The sequence below is a fragment of the Narcine bancroftii genome, chromosome 7 (genome assembly GCF_036971445.1).
Source record: "Narcine bancroftii isolate sNarBan1 chromosome 7, sNarBan1.hap1, whole genome shotgun sequence".
Lineage (NCBI taxonomy): Eukaryota > Metazoa > Chordata > Chondrichthyes > Torpediniformes > Narcinidae > Narcine > Narcine bancroftii.
Window position 1 is genome coordinate 184,429,790 of NC_091475.1, and position 22,088 is coordinate 184,451,877.

The 22,088-nt window shown below is 40.3% G+C and overlaps 1 protein-coding gene across 1 annotated transcript in view; it reads right to left on the bottom strand.

The window, feature by feature from the left end:
* dclk1a (doublecortin-like kinase 1a) overlaps positions 1–22,088 on the bottom strand; it is a 266,264-nt gene that overhangs the window by 118,339 nt on the left and 125,837 nt on the right. The window contains exon 4 of the mRNA XM_069891679.1: positions 21,140–21,259. Within this exon, the coding sequence (XP_069747780.1) occupies positions 21,140–21,259 (120 nt within the window). The remainder of the gene's footprint in view (positions 1–21,139; positions 21,260–22,088) is intronic.

The following is a 22,088-nucleotide window of genomic DNA, read 5'->3' on the forward strand; positions in this document are numbered from 1 at the left end:
ATATTGTCAAAACAACCCCTTCCAGATCTGTGGTAACCTCAGTTACCATCCTATTCTGGAAGTGTTCTGGGGCAGAGGAGATACCAAAAGGCAGGCTGAATGGCATGATAAAGGTGGTATAGAGCTGATTCTTTAGACAAGGGAATCTGACAAAATCCCCTGTTTGGATCCAGCTTAGTGAAATACTGTGCACCTGTGAGAATGCCTAAGGTTTGGTCCAGACGGGAAGATAAACTTTTCACGGCACACTGACCCACTTAAGGGTGTCAAATCCACACAAATGCAGACATCCTCTTTGCTCTTTATCGGGGCTACCACCCATGCCACAACACCAATCTGTTGGTTCCTCCACACAGCTGATTACCCCTAGATTTTCCATTCTCTCTAGCTCTTTCTTCACTTTGCCCATGAGTGACAATGGGATCTGTCGTGGCACTTGAAGAGAAAATAGCTTAGCGTCAGCTTTGAGTATAATGACATAAGGCTTCTGAACCAGCCCAAGTCCCTCACAGAGTTTAGGATGTGTATTTCTGACTGTCTCTTGGACTATGGCAGGGGTGTCAAACTCAAATTCACAGAGGGCCAAAATTAAAAACTTGGACTAAGTCGTGGGCCAAACTAAATATTTATTGAAAATTTTCAACAACATCTGCATGTTTTCTCTTCTTTCAACATATGGAATGTTAAACTTTTTCTTATTAAAATAAATGTTTAATAATAGTTTTGGTTAAACTCTTTCCAGAAGAAGCATTAACAAATGAGAAATAAAATATTCAATAAATAATATTTCTCTATAGCCTTTAAGCTCCTTTTAAATGTTTTTTTTTTCACAAGCCAACAAGTCAAAAAAATAACAACTTGGTTTGTCTTTTAAAATGATGAACATATAGTCTGCCTCCCACCTGTCTTGAAAGGTCCTGTTTTCTGTCTTTCGTTTGGCCATTTCTCGTCAGGGGTTTATTACATGTGAGTTCGGCGACAGGTCGCAGGTGCTAATGAAAGTAAAGAGAGGAGGTGGGGGCGATTAGCGGGCTGACGGGCCGGCACCAACGCATTTGCAAAGCATTCTGGGATTTGTAGTATTACCTGTGCATGCGCTATATTGGCGCGGCAGCCAGCGGGCCAGCTCTAATACATATTTGATATGATCTTGCGGGCCAAATATAATTATATCACGGGCCAAATTTGGCCCACGGGCCTGAGTTTGACATGTGTGGTCTATGGCAGCATCAACTCTGGCTACTAGCTTGAATCTCACTGAGGCTGGTATGTTCAATAGAACTATCTGTAGATCTCTCACCACAAAGACTTCCTCTGTGGTGCTCCTCTCTCTGTATGAGTGTTTCAGTTGCTGACCCCAGGACCATCAGTTTCACTCCGCCAGGACCACAGAGTGGTTTCTGAGCTTTATCTAGCTTACCCTCTCTGTGTATGACTCTCTTAAACACCTGCTCAGGAATGTCTGTGACGTCGGCCCTGGTGTCGATTTTGAAGGTTACCTTCTGTCTCCTATGTTGATGTCAGCCATCTATGGTTCCTCGCCGGAAGCAACGTCTCCTAGAAACAGTTGATCCACATCCTTCGCAGCCTCATTCACTGTGCTGGTTGACCTACAGACTTTTCCATAATGTCCTCATTTACCACAGTTATGGCATTCTGCCCTCTTGGCTGAAATGCTGAGTAGAAAGGTGATTTACCACATTTGGGGCATGCTTTGTGGTCTACCCTGCTCTGTACTGTTTTCTTAAATGTTGGTTGTCCCTGTGTCTGTTCCTTGGCTTTATATTTATGCTGTTTTCCTCTCTTTGTGTGCACTGCATCCATTGCTACTTTACTAGCACTCATTTCTCCTCTCAAGTAAGTCTGTTGCCGCTTTATTTCCTCTGACTGTAGCTGTTGTGATAGCTTTTGTGAGGGTGAGGCCTTTATCGAGTTGTATCTTCTGACAGTGAAGAATCTCTAAGACCCACAACTAATCTCCCTCTCAAAGGTTCGTCATGCAGATCTCCATTCTCACAGTTCGCTGACAGTGCACACTATGCAGTGATGAATGAACCCACTGCTTCTGTAGCCTGCTGTACTCTCTTGTTAAACTTGACCCATTCATATATCACATTTTTCTTTGGAATGAAATATGTGTCGAAACCGAGGCGTGATGTGATGATGTAGGAAGAAGACGTGGAAAACGCCTCTCCTGGCAGAATTGATTAATACCCAACTTTTAAAAAATATTTTCAAAACAGTGAATAATTTTAAAACACTTCTAGATGTCTGCAAAAAAATCTAAAACACAGAGTGCAAAAAAAATGGCTATAACTGAAATTACAGTGATGGAAGAAGCTGGGCCCACCTTGAAGACTCAGCCTCCGACCCTGGTTCCTCTCCAGCCATGATCTACTAAATCTCCTTGGGTAAGGATCCAAACTCCAGCGCCACCTTCTCGGGGAAAAAAACTACAGAAATGACTGTAGAATCAACTTGTATGCACAGGACTTCGCTCATGCGCACTAAGGAAGTAATCGAGTCGGAGTTTGCAGACCCAACTTCAACTGCGATAGCAGGTCAAACGAGGGCCAAGCAGAGAGCCCGTATACAATTTCAACCACTGGCTACATCTTCAGAAGAAGAGGAGGTGGTAGAAGTGGAAGAGAAAAGTTTTATGCCACAATCACAGGGAGAGGAATCAGAAGAAGGAGATCAATATATTTAAGGTAAAATGGGTGCATATTATGTTACCCCAAAACCTCTTGACCCAAAGTTTTTAATAAAATGTTTGGAAAAAATTGATTCAATTAGTGAAAAAATGGATGCAAAGTTTGCAAAAGTGAAAGCAGATTTTACTACTCAATTGGGAGCTATTAAAGAAGATGTGACTATAATGAAGACAGATATGGCAAAGTGTAATAAAACTTAATAAAATTAAAATCAAAGTTCAAAAATTTGAAGAAGACTTTCAGGACTGTCATCTGGAGGTAGAAGAATCTAAATATACAGTTAATAAGATAGAAGATTATTTTATGGCATGGAAAATTCAGAGAAAGGAGTTATTGGAAAAAGTTGATATGTTCGAAAATTAGAGTAGAAGAAATAATGTAAAAATTGTTGGTTTGCCTGAGGACTTTGAGGACACTCTAATCCAGTACAATTTTCTCAAAATTGGCTGCCTGAAATTCTGGGACCAGAGAATTTTCCCAATGGGTTGGAACTTGATAGAGCACATACAGCTCTTAGGAAAAAACCATATCCAGGACAACTGCCATGCTCTATTTGGATTAAATGTTTACGTTATGAAGATAGAGAAATGATTTTGAAAATGGCAGTTTGAAAAGCCAAGGATCAACAAAGCCCTTTTAATGATTCAGAATAACAAAGTATTCTTTTATGTGGATTTAATTAATGACATATTTAAAAGAAGAAAAAAATGAAACCCAGCAAAGTCAGTTTTGTGGAAGAAGGGATATAAATTTGTTTTTCGATACACAGCAGTTCCTAAAGATTTTATGGACAATTTCAAGCACAATTTTTTGCTAATGAATCATTCCTCCAAGTTTACTGGTTGCAGGCAATTTGTATACCGTGCACAGAATTTAACTTTTATGAAGTTCACCAGGCTTTGGTGCTTGAAAAATAAATGGTTACCGCTCAGGAAGGTTCTTGTCAGTTTTCAGAGATTTGTTGTTCACTGGACACCCACAACTGATTCCTTTTAATCAGCCATTTCAGTGTCTTGCTGAAGAAACTTGCCCCATCAGGGTTTTCCAGATGATAACCTCTTTCTTTCAGGTCACCACAGAGTTCCTTTTTGTTTTGCTTATTTCAAGTGAAACATTAGGCAGCCAGTCCTCTCCTTTTGTATGAACCACAAGAGCTTTGACTAGGCTGAACTAAGCACTCACATCTTCAAAATGGGGTTTTCCACAAGCTTACCAGCTTGTCCTGTTCCAGTCCCAGCTGCTGCTGCTGACTGTAAACTGCAGAATTGATCTCTCTCTCTCTCTCTCTCTCTCTCTCTCTCTCTCTCAGAGAAAAGCCTGTTTGACTCCCTCCCTGGTTGCAAAAACCCACATGACCCTCTTAGAACAGCAAACAGCACTCCAAGACAGCATGCAGCTCCAAACCTACTCCTCCAAGTTCTTTCGTCTGTTGCTTTTCAAAACAACAATCCACTAGTGAAGTCTCTTGGGCACTCCCCAAAACTTTTTCAAAGGCTCTTGGAGCCAGACTTTCTAGCTTGAGCAGAGCCCCAGTATTCGAGATATGTTTTGAAATGTTTGTATGTGACCTACACTAAAAAACCTACCCTATTTATTCTCCTTTAAAACATATCTTTAATCTGTCACAGAGATTATCCATTCTATTCTTATTGGTTTGATTCTTATTCTAGAATAGATTTTTTTTAATTTCAGCTCATTTACAAGGAAGAATTGAATATGTACAATATAAACCTAGAATTCTATCAGATCACTCACCATTATTGATGTCATGTCTTAGCTCTAATAGAATTGATTCAATTTATAGATGATTTAATTCATCATTAATAAAAGACCCCATGAAAGACCCCAACAATGAAGACGCTGTTTACATCCGGTACCGCACGGATGGCAGTCTCTTCAATCTGAGGCGCCTGCAAGCTCACACCAAGACACAAGAGAAACTTGTCCGTGAACTACTCTTTGCAGACGATGCCGCTTTAGTTGCCCATTCAGAGCCAGCTCTTCAGCGCTTGACGTCCTGCTTTGCGGAAACTGCCAAAATGTTTGGCCTGGAAGTCAGCCTGAAGAAAACTGAGGTCCTCCATCAGCCAGCTCCCCACCATGACTACCAGCCCCCCCACATCTCCATCGGGCACACAAAACTCAAAACGGTCAACCAGTTTACCTATCTCGGCTGCACCATTTCATCAGATGCAAGGATCGACAATGAGATAGACAACAGACTCGCCAAGGCAAATAGTGCCTTTGGAAGACTACACAAAAGAGTCTGGAAAAACAACCAACTGAAAAACCTCACAAAGATAAGCGTATACAGAGCCGTTGTCATACCCACACTCCTGTTCGGCTCCGAATCATGGGTCCTCTACCGGCACCACCTACGGCTCCTAGAACGCTTCCACCAGCGTTGTCTCCGCTCCATCCTCAACATCCATTGGAGCGCTTTCATCCCTAACGTCGAAGTACTCGAGATGGCAGAGGTCGACAGCATCGAGTCCACGCTGCTGAAGATCCAGCTGCGCTGGGTGGGTCACGTCTCCAGAATGGAGGACCATCGCCTTCCCAAGATCGTGTTATATGGCGAGCTCTCCACTGGCCACCGTGACAGAGGTGCACCAAAGAAAAGGTACAAGGACTGCCTAAAGAAATCTCTTGGTGCCTGCCACATTGACCACCGCCAGTGGGCTGATAGCGCCTCAAACCGTGCATCTTGGCGCCTCACAGTTTGGCGGGCAGCAACCTCCTTTGAAGAAGACCGCAGAGCCCACCTCACTGACAAAAGGCAAAGGAGGAAAAACCCAACACCCAACCCCAACCAACCAATTTTCCCCTGCAACCGCTGCAACCGTGTCTGCCTGTCCCGCATCGGACTTGTCAGCCACAAACGAGCCTGCAGCTGACGTGGACTTTTTACCCCCTCCATAAATCTTCGTCCGCGAAGCCAAGCCAAAGAAAGAATAAAAATGTAGAATTTTGTGACTTCATGAGAAGTCAAATACAGATGTATTTAGATACAAATATTAATTCAGTTGATAATAAATTTGTTTTATGGAATGCATTAAAAGCTTATTTAAGGGGCCAAATAATGTTATTTGGCTAAAATTGAAAATTTATCTTAAGGAAGTGGATAAATTAGAGAAGAAAAGAGTTGGAATTAATAAATAAAAAAGCATTATAATCCAATTCAGACATATAAGACTGAGAAATTAATTGATAGAGCTAAACAAAAATATTATGAATTAGGAGAATGAGCACATAATGTATTAGTGTGGCAATTGAAAATGGAGCAAGCATCAAGAACTATTAATGCTGTTAAAAATAATTCAAAAATTACTTAGAAACTACAGGATATAAAAGAATATTTTAAAGAGTATTGTCCTAAGTTATATCCATCTCAATCATTGAATAATGAAGGAGAAAGTAATGATTTTCTACAGAAGCTTCAACTTCCATTTTTGAATTGCCATAAATTCCATTTATGTTGACATTTATTAAGGCTTTAAATTCTATGCAAAATGGTAAATCTCTTGGCAAAGATGGGTTTACATCTGAATTTTATAAAACATGTAAAGACTTATTAATGCCTTTACTAATGGAAGTATTAAAACAAGCAATTGAAACTTGTTCATTACCAGAATCTTTTTTAAATGCTGTAATAACAGTAATACCTAAGAAAGATAAAGATTTATTAAAATCAGAGTCTTATCAACCTATATTGTTATTAAATGTTGATTGTAAGATTATTGCTAAAGTTTTGGCTAATAGATTACCTGAGTTGGTTCATTTAGATTAATCAGGATTTATTTAAAAAAAGATATTCTGCTGACAATATACCTAAATTAATTACTCTAATTCATAGCTCTCAGAAGAAACTAGTTTTATTGCTCGATGCATTAGTTTTATTGCTAGATGCCAAAAAGGCTTTTGATAGATTAGAATGGAATTATTTATTTAAGGTTTTGCAAAAATTGCAATTTGAGCCAATAATTATAAATTGGATTAAAGCTTTATATAGAAATCCATGGGCGAGAGTAGTCACTAATGGACCAGTTTCTTCTTTTTCATTAACTAGATTGGCTCGACAAGGATGTCCTTTATCTCCTGCATTATTTGTTTTAACAATTGAACCATTAGCATAATCAATAAGGCAAGATTTTAGTATTAAAAGCATTAAAGTTAATAAGGAGTTATAAAATTAGTTTGTTTGCAGATGATGTATTGATTTATATATAACAGATTCTGAAAATTCTTTCATTTCTTATATTAAAAATTTACAAGATTATGGGGGAATATCTGGTTACAAAATTAATTCGGTTAAAAGTGAAGTTATGCCATTAGTTGAAGGAAATTATGATTGATGTAAATGAGTAGCTCAATTTAAATGGACACAAAATCTGATTAAATATTTAGGTATTAGAATTGATAGAAAGTTAGTCATTTGTATGTTAAATTATGTACCACTATTTAATAAAATTATAGATAATTTAAATAGATGGAATGACTTACCTCTTACCTTAATAGGTAGAGTGAACTGTATTAAAATGAATATTTTTCCAAGGATTTTTTCAATGTCTTTTTCAATCTATTCCTTGTTCAATACCTCAAAAAAAATTTAAAGATCTTAATTCAATTAATACATTTAAAAGGAGCTTAAAGGCTATAGAGAAATATTATTTATTGAATATTTTATTTCTCATTAGTTATTGCTTCTTCTGGAGAGAGTTTAACCAAAACTAAAGAAAAAGTTTAACATTACATATGTGGAAAGAAGAGAAAACATGCAGATGTTGTTGAAAATTTTCAATAAATATTTAGTTTGGCCCACAACTTAGTCCAAGTTTTTAATTTTGGCCCTCTGTGAATTTGAGTTTGACACCCCTGATCTAGGTTAAGTGTTCATAAATCAAAATTAAAATGGGAATTTGACTTAAACAGGAAGATAGATGAAAATGTTTGGAGAAATTTATGTAAGGATCATATGACTAAGGTTATAAATGTAAGATATACATTAATACAATATAATTTTCTACATCAATTATATTTTCCCCCTCAAAAATTAAAGAAATTTAATTTAATTTCTTCAGATTTGTGTTTTAGATGTGGAGAAGAGATAGGTACATTTTTTCATTCCATTTATACCTGTTCTAAGGTTAACACATTTTGGATACAAGTTAAATTATTTTTGGAGAAAGTATTAAAAGTGAGTTTTCTGTTTGATCCAATATTGTTCTTATTAGGGGGCATTAAGTTGATTGCCTTAGGATTAAAACTGCCTCTGTATCAAATTGAATTTCTATGTTTAGCTTTGGCTGTTTCTAAAAAATGTTTGGCCATCACCTAGAAATCTGATTTAGTTTTAGAAAAGATAATGTATAATTTGAAGGATTAATATCATTTTTTGTAAAAGTATGGAGGCCATATCTAAAAATTCTTGGTTTGAAGATTTAATCTCTTGATCTGTTCTGGGGGTTGTCTTGGTTTCCACAGCTAAATAGTTGAATATTGTTGTTTTAAAGTGATGGTCTCCTTTCTTCTTTCTTAGTGGGTAGAAGGGGGAGGAGGGTGGGTGTTTGTGGGGTGGATGAGGGAGGTTGGGGTTTTTTTATTCAATTATATACTTTCTGTGTGAATATGTTATTACTGAAGTTATATCATTTTACAATTATAAATAAAATATTCCAAAAAAATGTGTCAACAGCTTTCCTTACTGGATCGTAATGCTGGCGCTGCTTTCTCGTTAAATACAGCCCTCATAGCAATTCATCCACTTCGTCCCCCATGCAGTATACCAGTGTATTCACTTGGTTAGCTTCAGTGGAATTGTTCAAGTTACTCACCAGTCTGAAACGGTCGAATCTCCTAATCTACTTTTCCCACTCCTGTGGCTTCAAGAAGTCGAACAGTTCTGAAAATTTAATGGTGAAACTTGCCATTGGAGGTGCCACAGTTCCCGGTTGGGCCCACCAGAACACGTGTCCAGGCTCATTCTCCATGCTGCTCAATTTGTTTAGTAGGATGTCTGTCCTCCAGTCTGTGGCTCAAACAGTTCCACTTCTAACACCATGTTGTGTTGGGTTCACATAGACACAATAAAGACCACTATGACCTTAGCGTTCAGAACCTTTACTGAAAACAACCCCACAGTACATTTTTCATGTGGGGCCCCTCCTTCAGCTCCATCACCGAGACGGACTCAGAAAAAACACTGAAGCCAACACCCGTACATCATAGCAGGAAGCCATGGACATACTTAAAGGACAGTGCCTGTGTAAGATAAATGTCATCTATGCCAGACACCTTCTAGTGACCCGCAAACAATGGCCAGGTGAGTCCAACATCAAATAACTTCAGGCCTTGCAAACATTTGGCAGGACCTGTGAATGTAAGGTCATGTCTGCTGCAGAGTACACAAAGAACTTGATCCGGGACATCTACATCCACTGTGTGCAACTTAGATGCCCAGGAGACCTTCTGGTTCACTGCCAATACTGTTCGGAAAAGGTGCCAAACTGTGTCCAGGTGTTTAAAGCTCCCAGTGCTCCCAGCTGTTGAATAAGAAATTTCATGGCCGTTAACCTGAATATCCATCATCGACCTGATGAGTTGATGTGGGCTGCCTGGTTGTGTGTGATGGAGGCCGCTGCACATCGCTGCTGTGGAAGATGGTAGTGTCCAAGATGGCAGCCCCCAGGGCCCACACATGGTGCCACTGGATACAGAAGATGGTGCCCAAGATGGCAAACTCCATGGCCCAGACGCGGTGCTGTGAAGTCCAAAGATGGCACCCAAGATAGCAGCCCCCATGAACTGCACATGGTGCTGCTGGCCCCTGGTGATGACAGTGTCCAGAATGGTGGCCCCTACAATCTGCACACAGAACTGCTAGAAAGCAGTTTCGACTTACACACTTTGGCATAATGGCCCTTTTTTCCATAGCTGGAGCAAGTTGAATTCTGCACTGGGCAGTGTTTCCTCTGATGCTTGCCCAGGCCGCAGAAGTAGCACTTTGGGTGGTCAGGTCACCACTGGAGCCAGATGAAAATGACGGGAGGTGGTCGTGGAGCACTATTACCATGGTTGAGTCATTAGCAGGGTAAAGGGGTGGCGGTACATCCCAAGATGGCGGCACCTGAGATAACCATGAGGTGGTCCCATTGTTGGTCAAATAGCCACCTCCAGTGTACCTGCCAGCTCAACCATTTCATGAAGAAAGCAATGCGAGAAAGAGGCCCAAGCCATTGTCTTGACAGTGCAGCACTGGTAGCATAACCTGGCCATTAAGAGGTTCCATTTACCCTTCTGACTGATCAATGTGCAGTTGCGTTCATGTTCAATAATCAGCAGTGGGATAAAATAAAAAATGACATAATACTGAGGTGGAGGATTGAACCTCCCCACCTACAACTGTTCCTTGGGATCTGTGCCAGCGCGCAGATCAACCAGCTGCAAAACCTCCACATCCATCTCTGTCACCCCAGAGTTACCAGGTTTTTAAATTTTGTCAAAGCACACAACCTGCCATACTCCATCGAAGAGATCAGGTCCTTGACAAAGAATTGCCAGGTCTGTACTGAGTGCAAGCCACACTTCTACCAGCCAGACAGGGCACAATTAATTAAAACCACCCGTCCCTCTGAGCGACTCAGTGTCGATTTTAAAGGACCTTTTCTGTCCACTGACCGCAATGTGTATTTTCTTAACATCTTTGATGAATACTCCTATTTTCCATTTGCCATCCCTTGCTCAGACATGACTGCTGCCAGTCATCAAGGCCCTGCGTAAAATTGCATTTTGTCTGCTTAAGTACAACCTGACCAAACAGTGTTCTCTAGAAAAACACACAGACACACAGCCAGATAGCTCAATACATATGCAGGACAAATATTTGTATATACAATAAATATTGTATCATGTATATGAGAGACACAGTTGGTTAGTGTGAGCAGTTCCTTTAGTCGTTCAGTATTCTCACTGCCCGTGGGAAGTAGCTGTTCCTCGGCCTGGTGGTACTGGCTCTGATACTCCTGTATCTCTTGCCCCATGGGAGCAGCTGAAAGATGTGTGTGGGATGGAAGAGGTCCTCAATGATTTTGCATGCCATGCCTCTTCAGAAAATGATCCTGGTAGATTACATCAATAAGTGGGAGGGAGACTCCAGTGATCCTCTCTGCTATTTTTATGGTCGTGTGGATTGACCTCGGATCCAATCCGCTGAGGCAACCAGCCAGAACGCAGGCCAAAATGCGCTCAATAGAGCATAATTGACATAAATGGTAGCTGGTAGCCTTACCCACTTCAGTCTTCTTAAAAAGTGTAGTCACTCTTGTGCCTTCTTGTCAAGTAAGGAGCTGTGAGTGTCCAAGATAGGTCACTATTTAAGTGAAATTCAAGGAACTTGGTGCTCTCCACTCTCTCTATTACAGCATTATTGATGCGTAGTGGAAGGTGGTTGACCTGGTCCTCCTGAAGTCCACAATCATCCCCTTCATCTTGTCTATGTTGAGACTCAGGTTGTTACTTTTGCACCATATCAAAAGATTTCCCTCCTCTTCTCTGTAGTGCGATTCATTGTTGTTGCTGATGAGGCCACCTACTGTAGTATCACCTGCAAACTTGATGACACTGTGGAGCTGGATCTGACGATAAGATCGTGGGTCAGTAGCGTGAATAGGAGTGGGCTGAGCACACAGCCCTGAGGTGCGCCAGTGCTCAGCGTGACAGTGCTCAATGTTCTGCTACCGTTTCGAGAGTCTGTGATCTTTCCATTAGGAAGCCCTGAATCCAGTTACAGAAAGGAGTGTTAAGTCCCAGCAAGGACAGCTTCTCCACCAGCCTCTGGGGTATGACTGTATTAAATGATGAGCTGAAGTCAATGAACAGCAGCTTGAGTATGAGGTGTTGCTCTCAAGGCAGGTCAAGGCAAAGTGAAGAGACAAGGCTATAGCATCATCTGTGGAACTGCTTACACAATTAGAAGTGAGTTCAGCACTCTGTGAGGTGTTCTTTGATGAGTTCAATTACCAGACATCCTATTTCATAATGATGGAAGTCAGTACCACAGAGCGGCAGTCATTGAGGCCGGTTATTGTTACCCTCTTGGGTACCAGGACAGTGGTGGACTTCTCCAGTGAGGTGTTGAAGCTGTCTGTGAAGACATCCATCAATTGGTCTGCGCAGCTCTTTAGTCCCCGACCAAGTAGTATTGTCGTCTGGCCCTGCCACCTTGTGTGGGCTCACCTTGGATAGGGTTCTCCTCACCTCAAATGCAGCAATGCAGGGGGTCTGTTCATCAGGGGGACAAGGAGCTTTCTTCAGCATCATCCTGTTCTTCTCATCAAACCATGCATTGAAGATATCTGTCCAGAAGGAAGGTGTCAATGTCCTCAACTTGCAAGGTTGACTTGTGATCCATTATATTCTTGATCCCTTGCCACATGTACCTCATGTCACCAGAATCGCACAACTGTCTGTGGATATTTGCCTTCCAGACTGCACAAAAGAGTTCAACCCTAAGTGATTTTAGTGACATCCTATCCCCTGTCCTGAAGGAATCATCACCAGCTCTGAGAAGGGCCTAGTTCTCTGCACCCAAACTTGGTTTCTGGTTAGCCCTTGTTATGAAGCATTTGATCTCAATGACATTCTCAATGCACTTGTTGATGTAGCCAGTCACTGAGCTCATGTTATGTATAAAGAGATGCTACTTTTCTTGCCCAGCACCCCTTAGAGTGGAAGAAAGAGAAACAAAAGAGAGTCCTTTCAAAGTCACTGAGGGTCTGTAATTTGCTCCCAGCTCTCCCACAGCCTCTGCAGACATGCAGACTCCTGTTTGATTCATCGCCACCCGAGCTCCAGTTAAAAGCCTCCAATGAAATCAGGAAGCTTTCAGGAACCCATTTGCCCTCAGCATCCTCTTGAATCCAAATTCCAGGTTCCCATGAGCCAGTCTCCAGCAGCCTGCAGTACATGTTGTTTCCCCCAACCTCAAGTCACCTGAAACCTCAGCCGCTGAGACCCTTGCTGGTCTGCTGTCGGGGTTGTGATATATCTTCTACTGTAATAAAGAAACTTGAGTTCTTTTCAAACAACTATGCTGTATTAGCTATAGATCTCATTCACGTCCATGTGGAGGCATCCATCTTGAATCCAACCCAAGCTGCCACACACTAGTCTCTGACTCCCTCTAGTGATCAGGAGGATCACTAGCATTCTATCATTACATTCCCTTTCCTGGAGATGTTTAATCTAACCACATGACACACTAATGCATTGTTCATTTCAATTTAAAGTTAAACAAACATCAGAGCACAAACATTTTAGGTGAGCGCTACTTTTACTTTTAGAGATTCAGTCCATCAGGTGCTTTGATAACTTGTGTTGATCCTCTTAACACAGGTACTACTATCCAGCACTGATGATGTTTCCTCTTTTGCTGTGCAGACTGGATCCACTGCATTTGTCTGTTCCTGCAGTGTTTCTTGCATTTTCAGCAGGCTCTTTTGATTCCTCCTCAGTATTTGACCATCCTCTGTTCTGACAGTGTAGGATCCTGGATTTACTTCCTCCAGAACAGTGGCCTTTTTGACCCAAGTGTTGGAATCTCTGACTCTCTATGTCATTTTGTGCCAGTGGCCCTAAGCTTCTTGCTAAGTTGTCATAGTTTGCTTTTGTCTCCATTGCAGATGCTTTTGTTTCCATTTGACATCTTTGACATCTCTGTTCTTGTTTGGGTCTGTAGAATAGAGAAGTGTGGTTCATTGTCTGTGTCCCATCAGAAGCTCAGCAGGTGACATGCCATTTTCAAGTGGTGAAGCTCTTAACACAAGAGAGCCAGATATGGATCTGAGCCACTGTCTAGTGTTTTCTTGAGCAACTGTTTAACTATGTGAACTCCTTTCTCTGCTTTACTGTTTGAATGTGGATACAGAGGAAATCACATGTCAAAAATCATACTCTTCTGTAAAGTTCTGTAATTCTCTACAGCTGTAGCATAGTCCATTGTCACTGTAGACAATTTGAGGAATTCCATGTCTTGCAAAGATCGATTTCATATATTTTATCACACAAGCAGCAGACATGTTAGGAAGCAGCATAATCTCTGGATAGTTTGATAGATAATCAATAACCAGCAAGTAATTATTTCCATCCATGTGGAACAGATCAGTCCCAATTTTCTGTCATGGTTCTGCTGGTACATCTGTTATTATCATGGGTTCCTTTGTCTGCTTTGAGTGATGTCTCAAACAGGTTTCATACCTTGAAACCATCCTGCCAATGTCAGCATTTATCCCTGGCCAATAAACAGCAGTTCTGGCCCTCCTCTTGCATTTTTCCATTCCAAAGTGCCCCTCATACACCATTTTCGGCATCTTGTTGCAGTGATTAAGGAATCTGGGTAGAAGTCCATTGACAATACTCAGCTCAGCTCTGATGTTGTAGTATGGCTGATATTCACCTCCAGGCCATCTTCATTCAGATTCTTGATGACCTTCTGTAGAACTGTGTCCTTTTCTGTTTGAACTGCGATCTGCTTGGATTTCAAGTCAGATACAGGAAGAGATTCAGTGATCAGGTTCACGTGGAGATTCACATCTGTCTCTAAGAAATTCTCATTGTGTGCTTTACTCCACATTGTTGCCCTTGATAACACATCAGCTAACACAATAGGTTTCCTCTTGACTAGGCTTAAGTTTTCACATACTTGGTCACCAAGCAGTGATTCCTGTCATCTAGGACTACTGCGAACCTGAGGTGGTGCTCTTTATCTTTAACTTTCACCTTGAGTTTACAGGTAACTTTCGTGTCGACGTTCTGTCGATTGTAGGCTTTGAACAGTACAGGATTTGCATGGATGTATGGCTTTATCTTCATTGCCCTGATGTTACACTCACAGATCAAACTGACCTTTGTCCCTGTGTCCAGCTTGAAAGGAATATTTGTTCCATTTTTCAGAATCAGAATCAATATTTATTGTCATGAACAAGTCATGAAATTCAGTGTTTTGCAGCAGAATCATAGAGCAAACATACATATTATAATATTATTACATTACTATAAAGAATAAAATAAAATAAATTTAAAAAAATAACAACAATAATAGTGCATGAAAAGTAAGGTTCGTTGATTATTCAGGAATCAAATTCAGGATTTTACATGCACTGACACATTCCACTTGTCCTGCTCGACTCTGTTCACGCTTGGCTGTTCACTGTCTGTTGGTTTATCATCTTCCTGCACTACCATGCCCACAAGAAGTGTATCACTGAGGGCAGTTTCTTCTATAGTGTGAATAGTGTGCACACTTTCACTTCTGTTTTGTTTCCCTTTGGAAAAACATTGCTTTGCATAGTTTTTCTGCCCTTTGCACTTATTACAGATTTTTCCATAGGAGGGGCATTATTTTCGCACATGTTGAGTGCCACATCATTTACACATTAATGTCTCTCCTTTTTGTTTCCTATGTCTCATCTTTTTGATTTTGTGTGTGGACACACACTGTGGCTACAGCTATGCCTTTGTTTTCACTGGCTTTTGCACACGCACCGAACTTGATCGCGTGCGGCAGAGTGGATTCACTGGCATAGTATATCTACAGCTCAGGTAAGCTTTGTCTCTCACAGCAACCTCTCTCTCACTTTGTTAACAATAATCCCAAACACAATTTGATCACGGATCATTGAATCATGTAGCAATCCAAAATTGCATGTTCTTGCATTTAATTTCAAGTCTGTTAAAAAAAATTAAAGCTCTCTCCCTGCAGCTGTGTGCATAAGTGAAACATGTACCTCTTGAACATTTCATTTTTTTTGGTGAACAGTGTTTATCAAACATCTCGATGACCTTTTTGAACTTGCCCTTGTCAGCTACCTCGGCTAAAACAAATGTATTGAAAACCTCTTGTGCTTGAGGTCCCACCACAGTAAGTAGCAGTGCAATCTTCTGTGTATCAGGTTTGCTATCGAGTCCAATGGCTTGCGGGTGCAGCATGAATCTTTGTTTGAACAACCTCCACTCGTGGTCTACATTTCCAGTCCAATTTATAGCATCAGGATTTTTACACTCTCCATATCTCTGTGGATGACTGAAACATACTCTGAACACTCCTGGTGTTTCTTCCACTCCTGGGGCCATGCACACTCCTGGTGTTTCTTCCACTCTTGGTACCATGTGATGTTTCTTTTACTGTAATAAATAAACTTGGGCTCTTTTAAAGCAACGATACTTTATAAACAATAGAACTTATTCACAACCATTTGGAGACAACCCTCTTAAATCCAACCCAAGTTGCCACACACTAGTCTCTGATTCCCTCTCGTGGTCAGAGGGATCATTTGCCCTCTATCATTATGGTGGTCACTGTCCTGTCAGTTCATTTCCTCTGCTTCTCCTTCTCATTGGGAGAGGAGGGGTTATTGCCATTCCTACTGCCTTTCTCCATCCAGTCCCCTGCTCCCTGAAGTCTGCAACCCCTCATGGCCTCTGCCAGTACAGGCACCACCATCTCGGGCACAGACCCCATGGTTGCAGGATTTTAAATAAAACACTGTCGGCTCCTTTAACAGGCCACTTAAAGCCTGCATGAGGCTGCTAGCATTAGGATTGGGTGGTTAAACCTTTGGAGGAATGCTGTGCCTCTACTCTCCCATGTCTGTACCAGCAGCACCACTGCCTTTGTAACGGCACTGATTTACCACAGCTTACAAACAAATAAAGAATACACTCACTTGTTTCTTTCAGCACATCATGAAGTCAATTTTCTTTTATTATTCACTAGACGCCACATTGTATTCTTCAACTCCGCAAACACCACCCGGCCAAACTCCTCTGACCTTCTCACTGGCTCACTGTCACACGGATGATCCTGACACTCTCACTCTCCTCCTCCTGCATCTGGGATTCATCACCCACATACTGTTGCTTAACACACCCACACATACACACTATGACCCCCCCCCCCCCACCCACGCGTCATATCGCTTACATCATCAGCGGCAGCCGGCTCTGCGACATCATCATCACACATTTTTAGTTATATGCGATAAAATTTCACCAGTCCTTGTCTTTGGAACGGTTTTTCTAACTTTTAATAACATTTTCCTGAAGTCATGGATTTGAGAGGTCCTGTTTCATTGATGAAGTCATTTAATAAACTACAGAGGTTTTTGAGCAGAAGACAAGAAAATCTCAATCAATAATGTACAATAGAAATCAGAATAAAAGAAATGATATAATGCAGAGATATATTCAAACACTGTCTTTTAACATTGCCAACATCTGTTGCTCGTATTGGCTCCAGCACTGGACTATCAAGTCTCTATGAATTTTCAATATTCTCAGCAATGTAGAAAGCCAAATTTTGTTACTTCTCCTGCTTAAATTATATCCTGATTTCAAAGTGCTTTCATGACATTAAAGATATACATTCAAATTGATCAGAGTCTTTCTTTGTACATCTACCATCACAAACTACCACAGAGAAATAAGACTGAAATAAAACTCATGAAAGATAAAAGGTTGAGAGGGCAACAAAAAGTGATGAAGTACAAAGAATAAGAACAAAGGAAGGAGGAAGAGAATGGGACGAAACCAAATGACTTCAAACACATCATTTTAGAAAGGAGTGGATTTGATAGAAACATTCCAACAGCAGGGGGTCCAAGCAATGATAAATTTTGACTCCCCAAAGCAATTAGGAGAGTGTTGATAACCACTCAGGAGACTGCGGGTGGTCCAAAGGAAGGACAGCCAGCAAACACTGACGAAGGGTCTTCGACCTGAAACAGCAACTCTGTTTTTCTTTCCGCATGCTGCCTGACCTGCTGAGCATTTCCAGCATTTTCTATTTTCCTGCCAGAAGGAAGACAAGTTTCAGAAAAAAAGAATTCTCGACGTTTTCCTAAAATAGATGGGAGGAGCCTTGTATAAGGCACTCCTTTGACTACAGGGAAAGAGCTACTGATGGGTTCAAAAGCTAATCCAAAGAGAAATAGGCACACTGCCCTTGAACCTGTGCTAGCTACGTTCAATTCTTTGCTGTACTTGGAATCAGGCTGCACGAATTTGCTATATGGCAATAATGTTTGCACTTCAAACATTACATATATAAAGTCTTGGGGTACAAGGATGTGAAATGAATAACATCAATGCATTTTCCTTTACTTTTTCTTCTCTGAACTTCTGCTGTACCCCAAAACTTACTCTTGTAAGGCAACACAATTGACGTCCAGCCAAATGTCGAGTGACAGTGGTGAGGTTATATTACATGCTCATTCATAGATACCCAAATAGGTTCATCTAAGCCATAAAGATAAAATGCATAATTCCAGGGTATTGACTCAGAGACAAATCATGGCCTTATATGGAAAAGGAAGAACAGGGACCAATATCACACAGACAGCACAGCACTCCTAACTCACCATTCCAGATCTGAGTTCAAGCATAATCTCATGTCTGGAGTTTGCATTCCTCCCTCTGATTCCATCAGATGTGTCTTCCCCTATCCAAAGGCAGTGAAACGTGACAGTCTGCAGATGCTGTGATTGTAGTAAAAACACACCTAAATGCTGGAGCCCTTTTTCAAGAAAGTTTCCTTGAAGAAGAAACTTGTCAGCAATATTTATTTGTCTCCTATGGATGCTGAAAAGACCAGCTGAATTCCTCCAGCATTTTGATGTGTTTTTAACCATATCCCAACATGGCATGCTGGTACATCAAATGGCTTATACAAATAACCACTTACTGTCGCCAAAAGGAATTATCAGAGGAATTGATGTTCATGTGAGAGAATAAGGAGAGGAGACATGGGACTGATGGAATTCCTCTGTTGTGAGTTGGCATGGATCTAATGGACTAAACAGTCTTCCTTTGTCTTTGATAGTAAGTGAAAACCCAGAATAAAGTACAAATAAAAAACAGAAAATGTTATAAGCATTCAGTAAGCTACCTCTATGGAAAGAGAACCAGGTTTATGTCAAAGATCTCTTGTCTGAACTGGGAAGCTTCTTAAAATGTGGTTAGTTTTCTTATATGGCTTTTTTTCAGGAATCTTAATCTCCATTGGTGTGTATCTTCTTTTCCAGAGTTCAAATCTTAATGTAAAAATGTCACGATTTTACAAAGGACAGAAACAGAAAATCATTTGATGTCCTAAATCCAACCATCCTCAACAGCCTTCGTCCCACCACAAACTCAAAAAAGAGGACATTTACTAATAACTGCAAAATCTGCAAGGTCTGCATGGCTGACTGAACTCGGACATTTCCGGAGCAACGAAGAACAAGAGTTGACTCATGAGAGCCAGCACCTTTCTCCTGGGGCGACAAGAGTAAATGCCAGAGGGCATGTGTTTTGGGTAAGCGGAGAAAAATTTAGGGGAGATGTCAGACTGGCAGGTGCCTTGAATTAAATATCAGGGTGGCAGTGAAGGCTGGTGCAAAAAAGACATTTAAAAGACTCTTCGCGAGGTACATGGATGTGAGAAAAATACAGGGTTATGGGTGTGAGGTAGGGAAGGATTAAATTGTTGTGGAGTCAAAGGGCCTGTACCGTGCTGTAAAGTTCTATGCTCTATGTTCTAATATTCAATTCATAAATCTTCAGAAAATGAAGTAGCCCAAAATTGCATGGAGCATGATTAGGAAACATTCAGGCACAGACTGCAAAATAAATATTATTATGGGTGCAAGACGAGTATTTACCACTAATCTTTCCCGATAAAAGATCTGATCAGCAACACGATTCTAGAACGTAGCTCGCCATCACTTTTGCAAAGGCAATTAACAATGAATAGTAAAGGGGAATGATGTTCACAATCTGTAAATAAATTTTTAAATGGTCTCTATATGAAACTCATGAATTTTCAGGGGGATAAATTTCCCTCAAAATCAGCAACAAGTCAGGCATTTCCATAGCTTCACCCAGAGCCCCCTTGGAAACCGATGTTGTTTGCTGAGAAACACAAACATAGAAAAGCTTAAAGAAGCTATCAGGAAATTTCACTACCTTCTTTCTCCAACAGGAGTAATAAACCAGAGATCAGTAATCCTGGATATCTCAGACCTAAATGCTCCATTATGCAAAGCAACAGCACTTAATGCATATGTGCAATGGAGGCCAAAGTTTGCATTATTGTACCTACACAAAGAAAGACGATTGTGTCAGGGATTTGCAGAAGACTGATGGAATAGCAAATTTGAAGAGTCACTAATGCCATAAATAAATGCTTTTAACAAGATAACAATATGGAAGTTAAATTTGAAATACAAATACAGTAAAACCCCTGGTATCCAGATTTTATGGTAATTGGTAGATGCCGGATTACTGAATTTTACGTTTGCTTAAGAGTGCATGTTGTGTGACTGGTGAACTAACGGCGAGGTATACCAATTTTAAACCTCCGTATTTCTTAACCTATTTATTTTCTGCTATATTTTTGCTAGTTGCTTGAGGCTGCTGGTTGCTTGAATCATGAATAACAGGGGTTTTGCTGTATTGTTGAAGCTTGTGGTTCAAGGCCATCATTCCCTGAAAGTGGAAACATTAGTTGATAAGTTGGTGAAGAAAGCACTTGGCTTGTTGGGTCATAGAATATAAAGGTTGGGAAATTAGGTCACAACTTTAAAAAACACTAGTTAGACCACATTTGGAATATTGTATGTGGTGTTGATTTCCATGGTCCAAGGAGTATGTGATTGAGCTGGAGAGAGCACAGAGAAGATTCACTGGGATGTTGCCTGGTTTGAAGGGCTTTAGTTATGGGGAGATTAGTAGAAGCTGAGGAGTAACCTGATTGAAGCAAATAAAATGGCGCAGAGAGGGAATATAGTTAGAATTTTTCTTCCAATGGTAGGAGTATCAAAATCATGGGGCCACAGATTCAAGGAGGTACTTGAGAGGATTTTTTTTTAAACACAGAAAATGGCTGAAATCTGGAATGCAAATACCAGAGGAGATGCTGGAGTCAAATGCAATCACTACATTTAGATTTAGGTAGGGACTTGAATGGGCAAGTCATTGAAGTATAAGGACCAAATGCAGGCAATAGGTTTACTGTGGATAGGCATTGGTCAGCATTGATGTGGTGAACTGAAGGGCCGGTTTCTATATTGTTCGATTATGATTCTGATATTGCCTTGTTTAACATCTAAGATCTTTTTACAATATTAAATTAACAAGTAAGCAGATGAATTCAACTCTTAAAATTTTTCTGAACAGCTTTCTAATACTGAAATTACATGAGAATATAGGGAGGTGGAAAGATATTAAAAAGTCAGCTTGTTAGACAAATAGTCTTCATGTCCTACAGCATTATAAACACAAAGAATTGCATTGTATTAGTGGTTAATTCTAATTTTAGAATTCTTGATTACATTATAGGATGTAGTAACTTTTCATGTGCGAGTTTATAACACAAATGGTTTTTTGGTTACCTGAACCAGTGGAAGCTGGAGACTTGCTACGTCGTGAGGGCCCAGGGCTCTTTGTGGCAGTATTGCGTCCTGCAGCACCAGGGACTTTAGTGTATGATGTAGACTTAACCACTCGACATTCTGTGGATGCAGAAGAATTTTAAAAATTATCTTTGAAAAATGTTGCAAATTTCAGCAACATTTTTACCTCTGTAAAACTAACATGTTTTCTTTATATAACTCTGCAATTTTAACTTTAACACCAAGAACTTACATTTTCATTATTATCAACATTGTGGACATTTTTTAAATTTGATTTGTGTGTTCACATTTACATACACTAAAACTTCAACACAAGTTGTTTTGTTCGTGGAGGTGTTGCCTCACAGCTCCAATGACCTGGATTCAATCCTGACTTCAGTGTGGAGTTTACAAGTTCTCCTTTTGACTGCATGGACTTCCTCTAGATCAGGGGTGTCAAACTCAAATTCACAGAGGACCAAAATTAAAAACTCGGACTAAGTCGTGGGCCAAACTAAATATTTATTGAAAATTTTCAACAACATCTGCATGTTTTCTCTTCTTTCAACATATGTATTGTTAAACTTTTTCTTATCAAAAAAATGTTTAATAATAGTTTTGGTTAAACTCTTTCCAGAAGAAGCATTAACAAATGAGAAATAAAATATAAAATAAAGTTTGCTGTAAAACCAGACTTCTTTTCATCTCCTCCACCTTCTGGAGCTTTTGCTTCTCGTTCAGATCCTTATACCTGTCCTGATGTTTCGTTTCATAGTGTCGTCGTATGTTAAATTCTTTAACTACAGACACGCTGGCTCCACACACAAGACAAACAGGTTTGTCTTTTAAAATGATGAACATACAGTCTGCCTCCCACCTGTCTTGAAAGGTCCTGTTTTCTGTCTTTCGTTTGGCCATTTTTCGTAAGGGGTTTATTACATGTGAGTTG